At 47.0% G+C, this 18,930-nt stretch overlaps 1 protein-coding gene across 3 annotated transcripts in view; it reads right to left on the bottom strand.

Annotated features, from left to right (window-relative positions):
* Nucleotides 1-319: 319 nt before the first annotated feature.
* Nucleotides 320-18,930, bottom strand: part of LOC101912401 (sphingosine-1-phosphate transporter SPNS2) — a 141,593-nt gene continuing 122,982 nt past the window's right edge. Inside the window, exons 12-13 of one of the 3 annotated variants that reach the window (XM_055797104.1) lie at nt 6,836-6,882; nt 320-4,977 (exon numbers count right to left, since the gene is read on the bottom strand). In XM_055797104.1, coding sequence (XP_055653079.1) covers nt 6,840-6,882 — 43 coding nt within the window. In that variant the 3' untranslated portion in view covers nt 320-4,977; nt 6,836-6,839. Of the gene's footprint in view, nt 4,978-6,835; nt 6,883-17,191; nt 17,789-18,930 lie in introns of those variants that run through there. The other 2 variants (XM_055797105.1, XM_055797101.1) reach the window with 2 other exon arrangements.

Consider the following 18,930-nt stretch of genomic DNA (forward strand, 5'->3'; position numbering starts at 1 on the left):
CGCCACCAGTTCCTTCCTCCCTGCTCTGATCCTGGCCTGGATCCAGGCAGCCAACTCCAGGGGGAAAAGGAGGCTGTCACCCACCACCCCTCTGCCCTTCCCTGCTCGCGGTGTTACTTTTTGAACAAGCTGCAGGCAGGCTGGTGTCCAGGTGGGTTCATCGCTCTCTACATCAAAGTGCTCCCGGTAGGAGCTGTGTGGCTGGTGGAGCTCAGGGAGCCTTGTCCCAGGGACCAGCCCTGCAGCCAGCAGCCCCAGGAGCGTGCAAGCAGAGCACGGGGTGTGACACAAGAAAGGGAGCCAGGAGGTATGCTTTAAATACTTTTATTTCTTAATTTACATAAAGGTATATATTTGGCTTATTTATCTTTTTTTTTTATACTCTGAGATTCACAATCAATTGCTCTTAAAAAATAAAATAGTCATTTGCTTCTGAAAGAAATCAGAAAACTATTTTATACTCCTCCCTTGTATAACAAGAAAATATACTAATACTCCCGTACATCACATAGTAAAAGTGATTGTAAGTGCTGGTTTACCAAACAATAAAGCAGATGGAAAAGAAAACAGACAATTAGGACAGAGGGTGCACAGAGGAATTCTGCTTTCCAGAGTACAGCCATTCATTTACGGGGTTCAGTCACCCTGAGGTGACTCTTAGCTACTCTGTGAAGGGGGAGAGGCTCTTGGGGTCACTCCGTGAGCGGCGGCAGCAGGAGGTGGTGTAGTTACTTGGGCTGGCAGTTTGCTGCCTTTGGGTCACCGTCTTGCCTCTCTGTGCAGTTCCCATTACCTCTGTTTCCCTCGCTGTGTACAAGTCACCTAATTGCTTCTGTAGTGGCTGCATGGGTGGAAATGCAGTTTATCTGTGGAGGGAGTTCATGGTGGCTTTAAAAAACCAGACTGTTTATGGAGTGGAGTGGAAGAGAGCCCTCACGATTAACTGAGGGCGTCCTGGACCCTCCCTGGCGCGCTCCGGACACCCTGTGCAGACCCTGATGAATGCAGCAAAGTGCGGGGAGAGGGGACGGAGCCTGCGCCTTGCAGCAAACCATGGGAGGCCCTCGGCCATGGGAGACCTTCGGCCCTCGGGCAGAGGTGGGGAACCGGGGCAGAGCACTGGGGAAGGACCAGTCGCAGCCCAAAGGAACAGGGGGAGGCAGCAGGTACCAGGGAGCGGGGGTAAGACACAGCAGCACCAGCCGATAACCTGGAGACCTTTCCCCTCGCTTGGCAGCCTGTCCTGAGGAGACGTGCCTGTGCTGGGGTGGGGGTGTGCGTAGTGCTCGCCGCCTTTTTGGTAGTATTGTCCCATATGTTCTCAAATGCATTCAGGGGCTCCTGTTTGTGTACTCTGATTTTCAGACATTCACATGAAGTGATTTTGCGTGCAAGAGATCGGTGGCTTTACAGGTATTTCTGTCCTTATTGGGCCTATTTAATTTTGTGGTGAAGTTTAGAACCACAGACACGATGTTGATGTCTTGAACAACTACTTATTTAAGTGACAGGCTGAAATCTTGCTTCATTTGATGTGATGGATACTAAAATACATAGCTACCTCATCAGAAACTAATTCTCTTTTCCTATTAAAAGCCTTTCTTTATAAAACCAGAAATACTAGTTTTAACGAGGGTTCTTACCAGCTTGGATACAAGTAATGTGCATTCAGTCTAGATTTCCATTCTCATTCCAGAAATACTTCCCGTGTGTGTAGCAAACATTGTTCCACTGCTCCTAAACTGCTCCACAAGGTCAACAGCGAACAGCTTCCAGGGCTGGGACATCCATACCCACGCAAAATGGAATCACAGGGGAAACCCACAGTATTGCTGGCTAAGCCCGGAGCTCAGCACCAGTACAACACAACACTGTAAGTCTTGTTTTAACAATACAGAAGTTCTGGCCTCTACTAGAGTACAGAAACATGACGTCGCTCGTTTATACAGCGAGTATCTCAGCTTGGCACATACAGAAACTGAGGTTAGACGGTGGCTTTCCCCACGTCATCACCGGCAGAAATGGCCTGATGTCCTGGGACAGGGAACAGTGCCTTCAATTCCGGGGAAGGGGTTTACATGGCAACATAGATCCAGTTTGTTTGGTAATACGTACATTTCATGTCCAGACTGGATGGATCTCTTATTGCCTTAATCTATGGACCCTCGATCTAAGCGAGCTGGCTTCCCTCTAATAGATGAAATACCTTTATAGAGCACTAACTGAACAATTCCTCACAGCTAAACCAAGAAACGCTCAACAAGAAATGCAGCCCTTTGGCTTCTGGCCGTTTGACTATGGGTCATCAACGTGTAAAGGAGCAGCAGCGTCCGCAGGAGGTGGAAAGGCTGAGTTTCCATTCTGTTCATCTCTGAGCTGTCATAGCTGCTGCTTTGGCTTCCTTCTCTTAGGCGGGAACATGTGGGAGCAGGGACTCAGGGATCCCTTGGCGTGGAACTGCTGCAGGTAGGACTCGCTTCTAACTCCCTTGCTTGCTCCCTTCCCTCTTTCCTTGTTGAAAAAAGCCACCGCAACCTCCTTCACACGCACAGGAGGTAAAGCTGGCCTCCTGCAGCAGCGCTGTGCTTCTCTAACCGGGGTTGGGGCTTGTCACGAACGAGGAGAGCTAGTGAAATCACAAAACACTGCAGTTCCCTTTTCATTTTTGACTCCTGAGAATTAAGTTTAAGGACAATTCCTAATCTCCGGACTTCAGCAGGAATGCTTCATGTTGTTAACGGTAAATGCTACAACTGAGAGAGCCTATCGGAAAAGGAATTTAGGAAGCGTGGCTAATCTTCTTTGGTCTCCAAGATGAAATGACTGATTGTTAGGTTGCTTTTTGTTTCTTTTTAAACAGCTTAACATAACAAGGAATTTCTTAATGGGAATCAGAAATTCATGTGCCTTTAAAGCCAAGTGTTTGGCTCCTAGACTACAGAGGCGGTATTTCCCCTACAAATGTAAATAGTGGCACGAGGTGGGAAATGAAGCATTGTTTTGGATTTGCTTTGCTTTATTATTTCTAGCACCCACTTGCTGTTCTCCAGAGGATGCCCAGGCACTCGAGGAAAATTTCTGGCTCTGGTTGTTTAGCCAAATCTTAAAGCTATTGTTAAGGGATTCTGGGTGACAGGGCAACCTTTGCAGAAGAGTCCTGTGGAGTCTGACGAGGAGGAAAGGCTCACGTTGTTACAGGAGTCACCCTCAGAACCCCTCTACCTGGGCAGAGACTGGCTGTGCAGTGAGTAGTAACCGGTTTGCTGGTACCTGGAGTTACTGAGCATCTCTACTACAATGCTGTTCTCTAGGTCCTAGCACATCCTGGAAGTGAACGGCAGAGAAACCCCAGATTTGCTAACGGTACCTTCCCGTGTCTGAGCAAACTTACACCGCGGTCGGGACAGCCAGTTTCCAGACTTAACTCACATCCAGTCCCCGTCTGGCTTTTCCTTTGCTTATTTAGTCCTATTTGCAGCCCAACTGCAGCCACATGTTAAACATGAGCACAAGGGTGAGGGGCATTCACCCACTTGAGATGTGTGCTAAGCTGGAGGGGGGGATCTAAACTTGCGGGAGACGCCTAAACAGAAAAAAAGGGAGTGAGGAGTTCACGGAACCAACGCTCTTTCTCTGGAAGCCTGACTCCTCCTCCAGGACCTGCCTTCCCCACGCTGTTGCACCATCAACCTGACCTAGCGTAAATCCGGCGTGTAGAGGCAAAGCGCAGGAAGCAAGACTCAGCGAAACAGCGCCCTGACTGCTTTGCAGACACGTGCTTCTGCATTTGAGACCAACACAGGTCAGACGCTGGCCTTGTATATTAAAGATCTCAGATGCATCTTCATAAAGGTAAACGTGACACCCTGGTAAGAGCAGCCCCGGGACTGTGCATGGGGTTGGGCATGCATTAGCCTAAACATCGCTCCAAAGGAAACCGCTACGGTAGAGTATCAGCCACCTGCTTTGAGAATACTGACAGGGAGAATTAGCATTGACGATACACGTGATGCGATATGCATGTAAACAAAGCACGATGTCACTGGCACAGCAGTATTGCACTACCAGGCCCTAGGTAAAGCAACTCAGCCAGCTGGATTTTGGTATTTTAAAAACCTGTGAACCTCCTAGGCAAGGCTGAATTTAGCCTATCAAGCAGACTCTAGAGCCCCTAGGTATTTCTGCCCAAAGTTCTTCTGGGCCTTTCTGTAACAACCACCAGCATACCCAGTGCAGCGAAACTCTCTCCTCTGTCCCGTTGCTCAGCCTCAGGTGACGGGTAAGTCACCCTCTGGCAGTCTTCCTATGGTGCCCTTGCAGGGCCTGATCCCAGGGCACCGAGATGAGGAGAGCTGTAGACATTGCTCGTGTCTGGTATGGTTGCACAGGCAGCTCCACATTTTAAATGTTTAAATAAAAACTGTTTATCTAAATATATATATATATATATATCTGTCATCTAATGTCTTCGGCAGAGATAAAGCATCTTATGACATATTTAAATAAAAAATAATAATCTGAATTAAGCCTTCAGTGTTAAAGAAAAGGTGATGTACAGGATAAGTCCCCAACTAGTGCAGTCTCTGGGAGTGCTGACAGAACAGCAGCATTCAATAGGACGTAAGTTGCCCTATAAACAATGCGGACTTTGTTGGCTACAACTAAAACCATATACAGAATCTACAGTCACTCACTTGGGTAGCACATTTTGGGTCCAGTGGACAGTTGCTTCCAATGGTCAGAGGAACCTGTGAACGTCCTTATGCTTAAAAAGTTCTTGTGTTCCAGGCTGCCCTGCTCACCTCCGAGTGCCTGGCCCCGCAGGCTGGTGCGGTGCGATTGATTTGGTGCTGGATAACCCTGCCAGGGTGCTGTGGAGCTGAAGGATCCACCGGTTTCCAGTACGGAAGGGCTTTGAGCTTGAGATTGTTGTGATGGTGGTGGGAGCAGGAGTCCACTTGTTTCCTTCACTGGCAGCTGCAAACAAGGGAGAAGGTGGTGGTTAATGGGGTAGTCACGGGAATGGATCGGTAATCGTGAACTCACGCGCCCCAGCTTTGTGGCAGAGGCCAGCGAAGAGAGCCCTTGCCTCCATGCAAGCTGGCGGCTAGCAAAGCGTGACCAGCGTGGAGACAACACTTCGGGATGGACTGTAGTCTTTTGGGATGGGAAATAGGAATGCACCGAGATCCAGGCACAGCCTGCTCGAGGACTGAACCAGCAGCAGGTTCAGACTCTTGTCCGTAGCATTCAAGGGCATCACCCACATCTTGTCTATGTCAGTTGTGTAGATACAGCTTTTGGTGATGTGATCTGAAACAGCTCAGCAGGTAATGGTTAATTTTTGCTGGACTGTTTTTAACCCCATCAATTAACTAAAAAAAACCCAGGGCCCTCCTCTTGCCTTAAATTGTCATTTTCAAAACTGCTGTCCTTTGGAGAGCCCAGCTGGCAGCCTCGCTGCTGCTGAGGCAGAGCGGACACTGGCTTTCCCCCAGCACGTGGTGGGACCCCCTTGCTTTAAAGAGCGGTCTCAGCACATCTATTGACCGGCGAGGTACCCCTTGTGTACGCTGTGGCACATCCAAGCGGCCAGCAGCTTGCCTAGATGAAGTGGAGAGGCTAACAACCAGTTCTCTCACCGCAGGATTTCTGTGGGAGGGTCTGCGCTCCACCTTACGCAGGAAATTGCCCCTGACCTTAAAAATCCCTGACTGCTGAGCTACAGATCAATTCCCTCAACCTGTGTACAACTGGACCAAAAGAGAAGAAAGTACAACGAAAAACCTGGGTGTGGACAGGACCCAAGTGTCTTTTATAAGACCCAGTCTTTTATAAGGCGAGTCTCAGCATCAGCAACACCACCAAATAGTTCCTCCCAGATCTTTTGAGGCTTTTTTTTGTTTGTTTTTTAAAACCCACCCTTTATCTAAAAGCTACTGATAAATAATGTGTGAGTACATGTCCAGCCCAGAGACTACAAGGTACAGGCAGGCCTATCCTAGCCTTAGTTTACAGCAGAATACACTCCCCTCTGTGGAAATAACCCATCTGCTGTACTAGAGATTGCATTAAATCCTTCCCCCCAAAAGGCCGTTCTTAAGTGTGTTATTGAATTCTGATTTTATGATTAGGCTTTCAATGCATTTAATTTATGGGAAAGAAATCTCCTCTTCAAAAACTTGCTTTAATTAATTTTGGCTACGGTAAAATGCTGGGAAGTGTTTATCAATTGTAGCAGCTCTGAGCGGTGGCGCTGTGACTGTTGGTGAGTGATAAGAATAGCACGAACACAAGGGAGAAGAAAGGGCAGCAGGAGGGGGACTCTCCCTCTGGCTCACTGCCGAGGTCTCAGCTCTGTCACCCTGGATCCAGGGTCACAGCGGGGGACAGGCCTAGCAACAACGTGCAAGTTCACGTGCTGCCAGAAAATATTTTTCTGCAGAAAAGTCGGAATATGCTAGGAGCGGTCATTTGATAGCGAGCCGACATTGGACCAGGAGCAATGCAGCAGGAGGTTTTATGAACGCCAGATACGTTCTAATTTCTGGCCTCAGACAACCACACCTGCTGCTGGTCAAGTCGACTGGAGCAGAATGGTCTTATCTGCTCCAAGAAGGGAGCACCAGGTTTCTGGAAGCAACTTGCTACAACAAAGGACACTTGAGCTGACCCCTGGTTTCCCTGTTCTGATTCCGATTTGGGTTAAGGGTAGCAGAGGTGTGAGCCATGGCTGTCTGAGGCTAACTTTCCAATTTATAAGGAAAGAAATCGGTTGACGGGGGTTCTGGAGCACGTGGGTAGCTTAAAACCAGTTGCTGTGTGGGTCACTTACCATCTCAGACTTTCACAGAGGCTGGTGGCATCACGAGTTGACTGACCCTGGTGAAGGAAAAACAAAAGTGACATGTGAAAGCTGCAATTAGCAAAGAAACAGGCTCCTAAAAACATAGCAGCCTATTAAATCCAGGTTCCTGTCGCTTAACAATTTCTAAAGAGCTAGGACAGTAATAACTGTCCTGCACAGGAGCGTAAAGCTGAAACCCTTTCACACAGCGGTGCCTGATAGCGATTCTGACAATGATAGCTGGAACATGCCAAGTAACGTTGCTGACACTAATTGACAAGGATTTGGGAAGGTCCCAAATGCATCCAGGCACAGCAATTGTTTCCCGAAGCCAGTAACGAGGTTGTTTATACAGTGGCTGTTGGATGGTGTCCTTCAGTCTGACAGCATAAATGTAAACAGTCACCACTGATAAAAATTAAATTAAGTAAAAAGGAGCTGTCTTTCAGTTCTCAGCTCCTGAAGACCTGCTGCTGTTGTAGACAGCTGCTCCCGAGGGATGGATGGAGACTGCGGTGGTACCAGGCAGGAGCTGGTCTCGGCAAGGTGCTGCCCTGCACCGCCGGCCGCCGAGGGGAACAGCACCAGTTTGCTCGGCGGGGTACCCGGGCAAAAGGCAGCAACAGGTTTTACAAAGTTTGTGCCTTAGACCTGCTCCTCCTCAGGGCACTACATGCCCTGCGCGTTCAGCCCTCCTCGTGGGCCGCAGCAGGTCACCTCGCCTCTCCCTGACGCCGCTGTGCCTTCCTGGGCTGTGGTGACTTGGGGACACGGACACACTCCTGAGACGGCGCTAAGCACAGCCAGGCCCCTGTCTGGGCCGTAAGAAGGACAAGTAAGACCTTGGGGACTTATTTTCTATCTTGGATGCTCATTGACCTCACTGGGAGCTCCTAGGTCCTTGCAATACGCTGGAAACCCCACCCCCACCCCTCACCCAGGGACCTGGCCTGACACTGCCATGCTGGGCTGCTTTCACCCAAGTGCACTTGGCCAACAAGGGGATAAATCTGAGTCACAAAGGAGGAGTCTTTCGGCTGTACTAACTTCAAATAACAAATAAACAGTAGCCTTTTATACCTCAAAAGATGGCACGGGTTGCCATCACATGCAAAAGCACAGCTACTTTCCGATTCAGCGAAAAACTTGGGCAGGTTTACAGGGGAGAGGACAGAAACCATCACGGCCTGAGGTCCCACCAGGTAAGAACTTCTCAGTGAAACATCATTTTCCTTCGGAAAATGTTGCTTCATTAAAAGTCACCTGTGGCTTTTCCCCAGACCTCATACCCCACGCGGGACAAACTTTTTTGCTGAAAAGGTATGATGCTGGATTCAACGTGTTCCAGGATAAAAATTCACCAGTGGCTAGGGGACACCTTGCGAGAAATCTCTGCATCAGAAAGCGGCCCAGTTCAACCTACAGCTCTTAACCTCACACCAGCCTCGCAGGAGATTTGTCTCCGAGATGCACAGAAGCCTCTGGACCTTTTCAGGCTATAAACTGAAATATTTTTGATGCAGGAGCTGCTGGAAAGTTTCTTTGTAGAACTGTCATTCTCGGTAACCCCACTGCTTTGGTCATGACATTGTGTCGGATGTGGCGGTGTGCTTTAACAGTCAGAATCCAGCGGGGAGAGAAAACACACCGCCCTGTACCACCACAGGCAACCTCGGTAGGAAGCAAACTGATAGGTTAGGAAACCATCACAGGATACCAGACCTCCAGATGTTCGAATGTGCCGTAACGTTTGAAAGTCAAGTCCCTTAACATGTAACTCATGCCACATTTTTACATACACATTTACACGAAAAAAAGTTCGTTTTGCCGTTAGTTTCTCTTTAGCACAGGGAGGCCACCTACACTGCTGACGGATGAACTGGGAATACACACACAACTGTCCCTCCTGTGTCACTTAGAGTTCAGCCCCCTCCACGGTAACAGGTACCTCCCACATCAGTACGTATGTTGTCCCCCCCCAGTTATGAGACTTACTCGGTCTTTGCATTTTAACACGTTTCTCCCCACTTGGCTTTATCTGTTTTGCAGATGGGAACGGAGGCCCGGAGGGGCTAATCCTGAGATGCATTTACAAGATTTCACAGGACATTAGACCCACGTGCCTTGAGAAGCCGCTGGGACGAGAAGTGGCTTTCAGGGCTCACAGAGGAAGCCAGCGGGCAGAGGAGGGGGCTGAAACAGCCCCCCCCCCCCCCCCCCCCCCCCCGGGTTTGGGACTGTGCAAACTCCCTGCAGCTTCTCCCTGAAGCTGTTGGAGACGGTGGGCGCTGACGTAGGCACAGCCTGGTTGCAGGGGGCACAGCTTACAGGTGGCAGCAGGTCAGCTGTGAATTTTTTATCAGGGTTTTTTTTCCAAGCAAAACCACTAATAATAAATTTTAGATTCTCTTAGGTGGTTAAAATGTAGTACATGGACTTAAGCTCACAAGGCTCAAGAGCATCTAAATCCCTGTTTCGGTCCCACTCGCCTCTCTAATAACGATAATCCCACACTGAATAGATTGTCGCTTCCGATTTGGTGGTATCTGCTGGGTAAACACTGGATCCTAAATTGTTCTATTTTCTTTGCAGTGTTTTTTCAAGATTGTGAATGTTTTCTTTCCTTGAAGAGAGCGGGGTGGGAACCAGTCTCTTGTTTCCTGAGGGGGAGGAAACTTACCCAAATTGCCTTTCAAGAACAGAAGCCGTACAACTTTTTTTTGTTGTTTTTTACGGGCTCCTCCAGCAGTTAAAAATGTGGCTGACTCCTTCTAACCCCATCATTTCCTCTCCTGTCAAACCTAAATATTTCTCCTAGATCCTATCAAACCGATTCCATGTAGTGTGACAGGATCTATAATTCTAAAGTATTTATAAGACTGTCTGTTTAATATTAAACTACATGCTCTAGAGCTGTTAAATATTTATACTATGTAAAATGGATCTAATCTCACAGCACCTCCGCCGGTTAGAGTACTGCATAAGAAAAAGACGACGAAATTAAGACAACAGGTGAGTGGCCAGGATTTTTTACAGGTCAGCTATACTCTACTCATCTCAGGAACTGTGCAGAGATGTTCTCCAAACACTGTGTCCCCTTCAGTCCAGCTGGCCACCAAGCCAACAGATCGTGGAGGTTACAACCTGTAGGACAGCCAGCGCTGCTGTGCAGTTCCTGGCACAGTCTGAGCCCTGCGTGGCCACTGAAAAAAAAAAGAGTTTTTTGCTGCCCACATCCAATCCAGGAATGCTCTGCTCCACCCTGTGCCAGCAAGAATAAAACCCAGATCTCCCTCCTCACCTGCAGCTCCATCTGCTCCAGCAATTTCAGGTGAAGCTGTGAGAAGCAGTGGCGGGATATACGTCCCACTGACTTGCCGTAACATATAGGCTACTAAACGTTTGAGCTCCATGAATGTGTCAGCTCTGTTCATGAGCTCAAACTCCAGCAAGTAACAGGACAGCAAGAAGGAGCACACACTTCGGTACGTGCAGCACCATCATGTGCAAGACTCCAAGAGAAAGGCTGCGCTTACATAAAGCTTTTGTGAATGCTGCCAACACCATTTAATGTTAAGTTTCATACAGAACTTGAACAACACACATATTTCAGTATCCTACAGCTTTCCGAAAGCCCTGCGTTCTTGCTATCTAAGCAAGTCAGGCTCTGGCTTTTGTAACCAAGAAGCACATTAGGAAATAACATCCTAATTTTTATAGCCTGCTGTACTTAACATCACTTAACTTTTACAACCAACAATAAAATGCTTCGGTGGGGTCCTTCTAGCCTGCAAATAACTCATTTTTTGACTAGCAGGAGCTCATTCAGCAGATGAGTATTGGGGCTACAGGGGCAGCTAGATCACTGGCCTCAGCAGCAGCTCTTGCCTGTGATCAAGGATCCTTCTTCCTTTTATTTCACTGGAGAGAATTCTGTGTTTCTGAAGCACCGTGCAACATGCTACAACGTGCTGCTTGAAGCAGCGCTTTAGGAAGGGGTACCAGCCTTCTGAACCTCCTCAGATGTTGCTGGGGGGGGGCGGGGGTAAAACCTCTCCAAAAGGCTTTGTGAACACACCAAAATGAGAAAACTCGGGTGATGCAATGTTTACATGGACAGACATCCCTGAAAGGTAATGAGACTTTATGGCCCTACATCTACGAAAAACAAATTTCTTTTTCAAATACAGCTAGTTAAAGGGGTGGGTTTTCTTGGCATGGAAGGATTAGAGCCAATGACACACTCCACCTGCGTTACCAGTGATGACTTGCAGCCCAGCCAGGTGTGGCGTTCTGCAAATCCTGTTGCTGAAATGCATCAGCAGCATTCAGACCTAACGTTGCTGTCTGAACCCATGCAAGAACAGAGGCTATGGATCATCATCTGCAGCTCCACACCTGTATGACTTTAAATGTAAAAGTGAATTTTATGGACTGATAAATGAACACAGGAAGCCACTTGTACTCGAGGTCAGCTCATGCTGCTGCTATCGCTGTTCCTGCAGATAACCGACAAAATAGGGTGTGGGAGAGCTGGGGCAGCCTTCCACACTGGGTTTCTTGATCTCCAAATGCACCCGACCACCGGTCCATCAGGTAAGTTAAAATCCTCGGGTAGAAGTAACGCTGTCACGGTGGCCTCCCTGACGCAAGAGGACACGTGTAGTTGCAGCTGGAGGGAGGAAGGAGATCAGCAAGGCAGAGGAGGACAGAGGGGACTACGGCACAGACTCTCTTTGCACAGTAGCCACCTCTTCATTCACCAGCCGTGGTTCAGAGAGGGCAAAATGTCAGGAAGGTGTATGTTCCATATACTGGCCTCACTTCAACCACCACCACGTTACTGCAGGGATCAATCGCTTTAAAGAAATCCTTGCTGAAGCCAAGTGCCAAAACAATTCACATTTTAGTAGACAAAGGAGGGAAATGGACACAAGTTTACAGACCGTCCCGCTCATATTTTCCATCTCTGGCTGCATACTGTCAACACCCTCATCAACAGAGTCAGCTTCGAGGGGATGGAACGCTTACTGCAGCTGGCCTGCCAGCAATACAAAGCAGTAACACAGGACAGGGAACACCTTAGAGACACATCCAAGCACCCCTCGTACCTTGGCACACCTCATTCGTGCTCTGCACAGACCCTCCTGCTTTGTCTCACCGGTATTTCACCACCTGGGGACTTACAGCTGCATTTCACTGGGATTTTGTCACCCTGAGGACTTTGAATCGGTCAAACTCCATGAAAAGCACCAGGTTTTATCGAGTAACGCACAGGGTCACCCGTGCGGCACTGAGCTCACACAAAGATTTCTGCCCCTGAAACAAATCAAAGAAGTCCATGGCTATTCTGCTTCCTCCTATTATTGTGCTCACCGCAGAAGCTGCCTTACCTATTTGCAGCATCCTCTCTCAGCCTGGCTCCCTACACGCACGGGAGTGTAACGTACTGGTCCCAGCAATGCCTCACTGTTTTGCCAGATGCTTTATGAGGAGCACAACCAGCAGGCTGGAGGCTCCAGTTCCAGTGTGCAGCTTTTCTGCCTTTCATGATACAGAGTTTTTAATCAAGCGGTGCAGAATGTACATTAGCCATTACCGTCCCCCGGTAATTAAGCACAGCTGCCGTTTGCACCTGCAGTTGGAAGGGGCTGGCTTTGCTTCCCCGCTCCACAAAAGACTTCTCCCGGGATGCTGAACAAACTGCTAGGTGCGCTGGTGCCTCCATCTCCTCCCTAAAAACTGGCTGCAGAACATCAAACCTTCGTGCAAAACCTGTTGCCTTCTGAGCAGGGTGTAAAACCAGCCAAATCGAGGATTGCTGCCAGAGAGCACGTCCTGTTTGAACTGAACCGAAGCTATTTTGATAGTGAACTCAGTAACTTTGGGACAAAGACGCCCATGAATAACTGCCTTACTGCAGAAATTTGGTGCTTTGATTTAAAAGGCTCCTACTATGCTGCTGCTGAAAAACTGACTGGAAGTGAAGATGCATGAAACATAAGCAATAATAATACATCAACCTAGAAAGCTCCCAGTGAGTGGTACCGGGACAGGACTGGCACAGCTAAAAATAAGTCTATGCACTGAGCTCCCTGATGCATCGTGACAGGTTCATCCAGCCTCCCAAGAACAGGGTCTGTTTGATGAAATAAAACAGTTTCTGTTTGAGGTCAGTTTACAACAGGAATAGGAACACTAATAACAAAGAATCAGGCAGAGAAGTAGCTCGCATTGGAGTAAGAAACCACTACTTCAATTAGCTCTGCTGCCTGCTTGTGCTCACTCATTTCTACCCAGGGAGGAACCCCGGGGCTTGTGTAAATCTGAAGCACTTCAAGGCTCAGGCAGGACGGGGTTGTGTGCATCCCCCAGCCTCTGGCACAGAGCTGCCCTTCCCTCTGGAGGCAGCAGCGGTGGAGCAGCGGGTCCTGAGCAGCAGCTCTGGTGGAGACAGCCCGATGGGAGCTGCATGCTGGTGACGACAGGTGCTCCACCAGCTGCGCTGAAGAAATGAATTGGCTTAGATCCCCTTTTCTTCCTGCACGTCAGTGGGTTTAGCAAATGGAATATGATAATCGTGTACAGCAAATACACTTTTTTTTTTTCTCTATTTCGTACGGCCCCGTAAAGCTGTGCAGGCTATGTTAGTATTTTCCATCTGTTCATTTAATCTAGGTGCTGAGCATATTTGCCTCCAGAGGAAGAAACATAGGTCAGCTTCTATTTTTCCTCTTTCGCAGATCTTGACAGAGGAGAAAACTGGCACAAAGAAAAAAATCAATAACCTTTCCTTCTATTTTTCCGGGGCAGCTGCAACAGAGCAGATGTGAAGGCGAGCGGGTAACAGCCCTCATTAGGGTATCGAGGACCTGGATGGAAACAAACTCCAGAGATCGGTCTGCCTTACCACTCTGCATCGGTACACTGGTGTAGACTCCTGAAGTTCATGAAGACATGGGTCTCTGAAGCCCTCAAACCCTGGTGCCTGAGTCCATCCCTGGATGTATAATTCTGCCAGATATTGATGGGCTCACAATTCACGTGGCAGGATTTTTAGTGCCATGGAAGAGGTGGGTAACATCATACTCTTGTGTCCACTGAAATAATGGAGCAAAGGGGAAGTGGAGGGTCTTCAATTATTTTTTTTTTGCCATGATTGAATGGGAAAGTGGATAAAGCATGACATAAAAAGCAAATATGATCTAATTAAACCTTTAAACAAAAAATCCCGTAGAACTTCCTGATACCACTTGATTAGAAACATACTTCTTACCCTCCAAAATAACTGCCTCAGGATACAGCTCTTTCCACCAACTTCTAAGCTACCAGGTATGGAACCATCCTTCTGTTTTGCTGCACTGTAACAGTCTGGGCAAGCCCCATCTGGCACGTGGCAGCGGTCTGGCAGCAACTTTAGCAATGACCAAGCCAAAGCCCTTACGACACTCCTTGTTGAGGCACTGAAAGTAATACTCCAACCATTTTGTCCCCGTTTCACTAAAAGATGCCATTCAAGCAAAGGACTCAATCAGAAGTAAATAACTATAACACACCTACAAGTCCCAGCTTGCTGAAAATCTGCCTTGCAGATTTCTCCACTCAAGGAGGTCACCTACTACTGATAATAGTCAGTACCTTCCTAAGATGCTCTGCGGCTGTGACAGGCTTCAGGAAACACACTAGCAGGGCTGATTTTTTTTCATGATTTTTTCTATTTCCTTGTGTCAAAAAGGGTTTCTGGCTTGGAAGGCTGCCTTCTGTTCAGTGCTCCAGTCACCTGCGTGGGATCTGATCAGATTTCGTATCTGCGCCAGGGCAGCTATAGCAAAGAAACTGTCTTGGCAAGAGTTTAAAATATCCTCCTGCATGGTAAAAGTCCCTCCATGCCAAGAACTGTCCTTTGCGATGACAGCGCAAATTGACATACTGAATCCATTGTAAGCATATGATTTCAGTGCCCCTTGTACCTTGTGGGCAAGTGCTTTCAATCCCGTTTTACAGCTGATGAGCATTTTGGGGACAGCATCTGACTTCTGGAAGGTCACAGAAGAGTCAGTAGCCAAGACAGCACTTAAGACTCCAAGTAGTTCTTGATCTGGTGCTCTTCTGGGACAAGTCAGCTGTGCCTTCCTGTAACTTCAGGCACATGGAGAAGTTCTGTTCTTGCTGTAGAACAGAACCTAAGCAGCTAGGAACGGTCTAGGAATATTGTTTTCCCTTCTCCGTGGCACAGGAGATTAACCTCAAAAGGTCAGTGTACGTGGGGAATTGATGGGTTTGGAGAACCACAAAGTTCTGTCTGCAGCCTCTTCCACAGATCGCAGTTAGCGCGAGCTATGCCAACACCAGCTGGCTGAATCCTTTTGACTGTACTTAAGCAAAGCTCCTGCTGCCAACAATTAACTTGAATGGCATATTTCAAATGCCGTGAGCGTTTTGTGTAAGGACCACAACTGAGCTCAAAATATCTGCGAACGACCAAACTGACTTCTGACATCTTCCTACCAAACCTGCAGGAAATCCTCAGGTTGACTAAAACAACAGAGCAGTGTTATTTCTATATGGGACCGAATTTTCCATCTACACGAAAGCAGCAGCTCCCAACTGAAGAAGCAAACCAGCATTTAAAATTCAGCCAGTCCCAAGCCGTTACATTCTTTTATTTGCTAGCTCTATTCATGGAGTTACAAACAGCTAGTAAACAGGGGAGACCCCCCCCAGCTCTACAAGCAGGCTTTCCCCACCAATACTAGAACTACTTATATTTTCTCCTCCTCTTCCCTTTATATTCTCAACTCTTTGATTCCATATAAACCATCTAATAGTTTAATCTTATTCCATCTGCAGTCTATGCATCTTTATCATGCCACTCTTGGATAATTCAAAACGCACTCCTTGCCTCTCTTCTTCCATCACCATAGATCTGCATCCTAATCTGGGTTTTGTGCTGTAAATTCACATGCCTCCAAAGGCCAAGGACATCTTATCTGGGCTAAAAGAGCATTGTGAGCTTTTATCACTATAGGAACTGTTTAATTATTGTTCTTTTGTAAAGTAAAAAACAAACAAAGCAATCACATTACTCCCCCTAAATAGCTGAGTATCAGCAGTGAGCGAACTCTTTCTCAAATATCCCTTTAGGGGAGTTGTTAAAATCCACCTGCTGGCCCTGAAATCCAAACTCTGCTTCAATGCAGCACAGAGACACTTCTCTAAAGTAGGTGTCCAGCCCCTTTTAAAAAAGAACACCTTGCAATATGTCTTAACATATTTCATAGAATAAATATTCTTTTTAGTAATGCAAACAACCAGAACGGAACACGCTCTGTATCCATCTAGCATGCCACTTTATACCTGTGACACTATTAATGGAGGGGACTCTATATCCTTTGCTGGCAACAACATGAGGTCATCCGATGGGTCCTTTCTGTCTCTAACTGCTGCAACAGAAAAATCAGAGAAAAAGAAGGTTGACAACTCTGTGAGTCCTTCCCCTGCCCCACATAATAGAATCTGCAAAGCAAAAATAAGGTCAGACACTTTCAAATTGCTGCAATAGGAGAACTGGGAGATCATTTTTTATCTAGTTCTAGCAAAGGCTAAAAATAAGCCTGATGTGAGGCAGAAGACAGAGTCTGAAAATGGATTATTCTCATTTTTCCTGTAATGTAATTTGCAGATGTGCCATGTTTAAGAGCAGAAAAGGTGCATGGACTAGGGATTGTTCTTTTTGTGGCTTGCACTCTCTAGTCTGTAATGGGTATTTTCTTTCTAGCGTTTGTACCCACCACTTTTAAAATGAAATGTTAATCAGCACTGCTACTCAGCGAGAATTTCCACACCTGATCAAAGGTGTGAAGAGTAAAATTTTTTTCTTATTAACTGCTTAAATCTAATTTTAGGAGAGAAGAAAAACCTACTAGAGCTGTTTAAATAACCTGATTCTTGTCATGTAAACAAATGGGTGAACCCTTTAGGCTTGCAGGACTCTCTGAAGTGCTGAGTGCTGGCTAGTTAAATAGTTAAATTCTTCTGTTCTGATCAGCTGCAGCAGTGCAGCTATTTATTCCTGTTCACGTCTGCACCAGGGATACACACTGCAGTTGCATCCTGCTGCCTGATCTGCATTGCTGTATCTTTAGCAAAAATACCCAGCATATATCTTGCAGGACGCAGAGCGGGACTGAACAATTACAAAACTTGGGATACCCATCCAGAGCATCTCTCTGCACCTCTGGAAAGATATGGGAAAAAGAAAATCTCATGCTGCCAGGTATAAAACTAGGTATTAAAGAAAAAAATGAAATTAAATTTAAAAATCCTTTGAAGGGTAGGCTATCCTCTAGGGTGGAGTTTTTCAGGAAAAATCTCGGTGAGTTTGGGTTTTCCCTCAGCAACGCCTGGGAGTGGCCACTGTAGCAGACAGCACTGGGGGGTCACCCTGCGCCTGCTGCAGAGCATCGGTGGTCCTGCAGGTCTGTGCCCGTGCAGAGCGCGAGCGTCGGTGCTCAGCAAAGCTCCAGATGCTTCACACTCAGGCTGGCTGCCCAGAAAAGAATCATGTTACACGCTAATTACATTACAGTGATTTATATGGCCTGGCACCCAACTGTTGTCACAGCTTGGGGAAAGGACTTTTTTTTCTTTCTTCCCTTTTCATAATAAGAAGAGCACATTCTTTCTAATTACTGGTGAAGCCATTGCTTCTAATAAGTACCAATGCAGACGTTTCTTCTGCAGCTCCCTAGGGTGAGGCTTTGTTTTTTTCAAGTTATCTGCATTATGAGCGAGGAAAAGGACACAGACAGGCCACAGATGCAATTCTCAGCAGTGCTGAGCTTTTACTTCCAACGAGTGCGGTACCTGAAGCGCTCCTGACCTCTGAAAGCCGCTGGCTGGCTGATAGCTGCCGAGGCTGCACGGGGCTCAGTGATGGAGCTGGGGAATAAAAGTAAGGTTATCAGATTCCTGCTCCCTTTCTGTAGGGCTCTGCCATGGCAAGACTGTACGTGTACGTATCGTCTTCCAGAGGCTCTCAAAGTACGGCTTGGGTCTCACAAATTTTCATTAAGCAGGTAAGAGAAACACAGTACAGAGTGCAGTCACGTCTGGAAATAAAATACGACTGCTTTAACCCTCCGCTGCAGTACAGAACGGGAAAGGAACAACAACAGAGTCAAGTGAAATCACAGCAGGATTGGTAGTTGAGTGGTTTAAAAAAGAAGTGTTTATTATTACTAGTGCATAAGAGCTCTTGCAGAAACCATTCTTAACCATTTTCTCTTCTTACCACTTTGGAAGGGTAGGATTAAATTTGTGTTATAAAAATCGCACCCAAAAAAAAATGATTGGATTATATTACAGTGATGTATTGTATCATGTTCTCTGCTACTCCTAAATTTACTAAAAGCCTCTTTAAACTGTCAGACTTCAGAAGCAGGATGAAAATAGTTATAAAAGAATTGTGATTTAAAAAGAAAAAGAATTGCTGTATAAAGAAATTTTTCTCACGAGTTTCTTTGTAAGAGGGGCAGTCTTATTGACTGGAATTCCTGTGCTAAAAAGGTAATTACAAAATATGCCAGGAATTGTGCCAACAATAAAAGTAGCATAAAAAAAGTCACGAGGCACTGAAAGCCTGGAAATTCTGTTTTTGAAAGGAAGTGTGGTGGAAACTGGAGGAAGCTTTACAGGAAAGAGAGGTTGCTATCCTGATACTCTGTCCTGCCTGGAAGAAGTTCTCTCTAAGCCAAAGCCCAGAGACCATTACACAAAGGAATAAACAAATGAAAAAATCCTAGCAATAAACCTCTGAACTACTTCTCACAGAAGCATGGAAATTAAAGCAGGGAAAGGTAAAGTTCCATAGGCAGAGCTGCAGAGAGCAGCGTTACACTTCTTCGCTGCCATATTAGTTCATTAGAGAGGTCTGTGACATCTGCCCCGCATGCCCTGACCCTCCTGGTGATGAATGGCTTTAATCTCTGGCGTGTGACACCAGCGTTTGTGATTCCTGCAGGTTAATTGATTTCTTTTGGCAAAGCACATTTCCAAGTCCTGTCGTCTGAGCAGCATGCCTG

This window comes from Falco peregrinus, chromosome 2 (assembly GCF_023634155.1).
Source record: "Falco peregrinus isolate bFalPer1 chromosome 2, bFalPer1.pri, whole genome shotgun sequence".
NCBI classification, from domain to species: domain Eukaryota; kingdom Metazoa; phylum Chordata; class Aves; order Falconiformes; family Falconidae; genus Falco; species Falco peregrinus.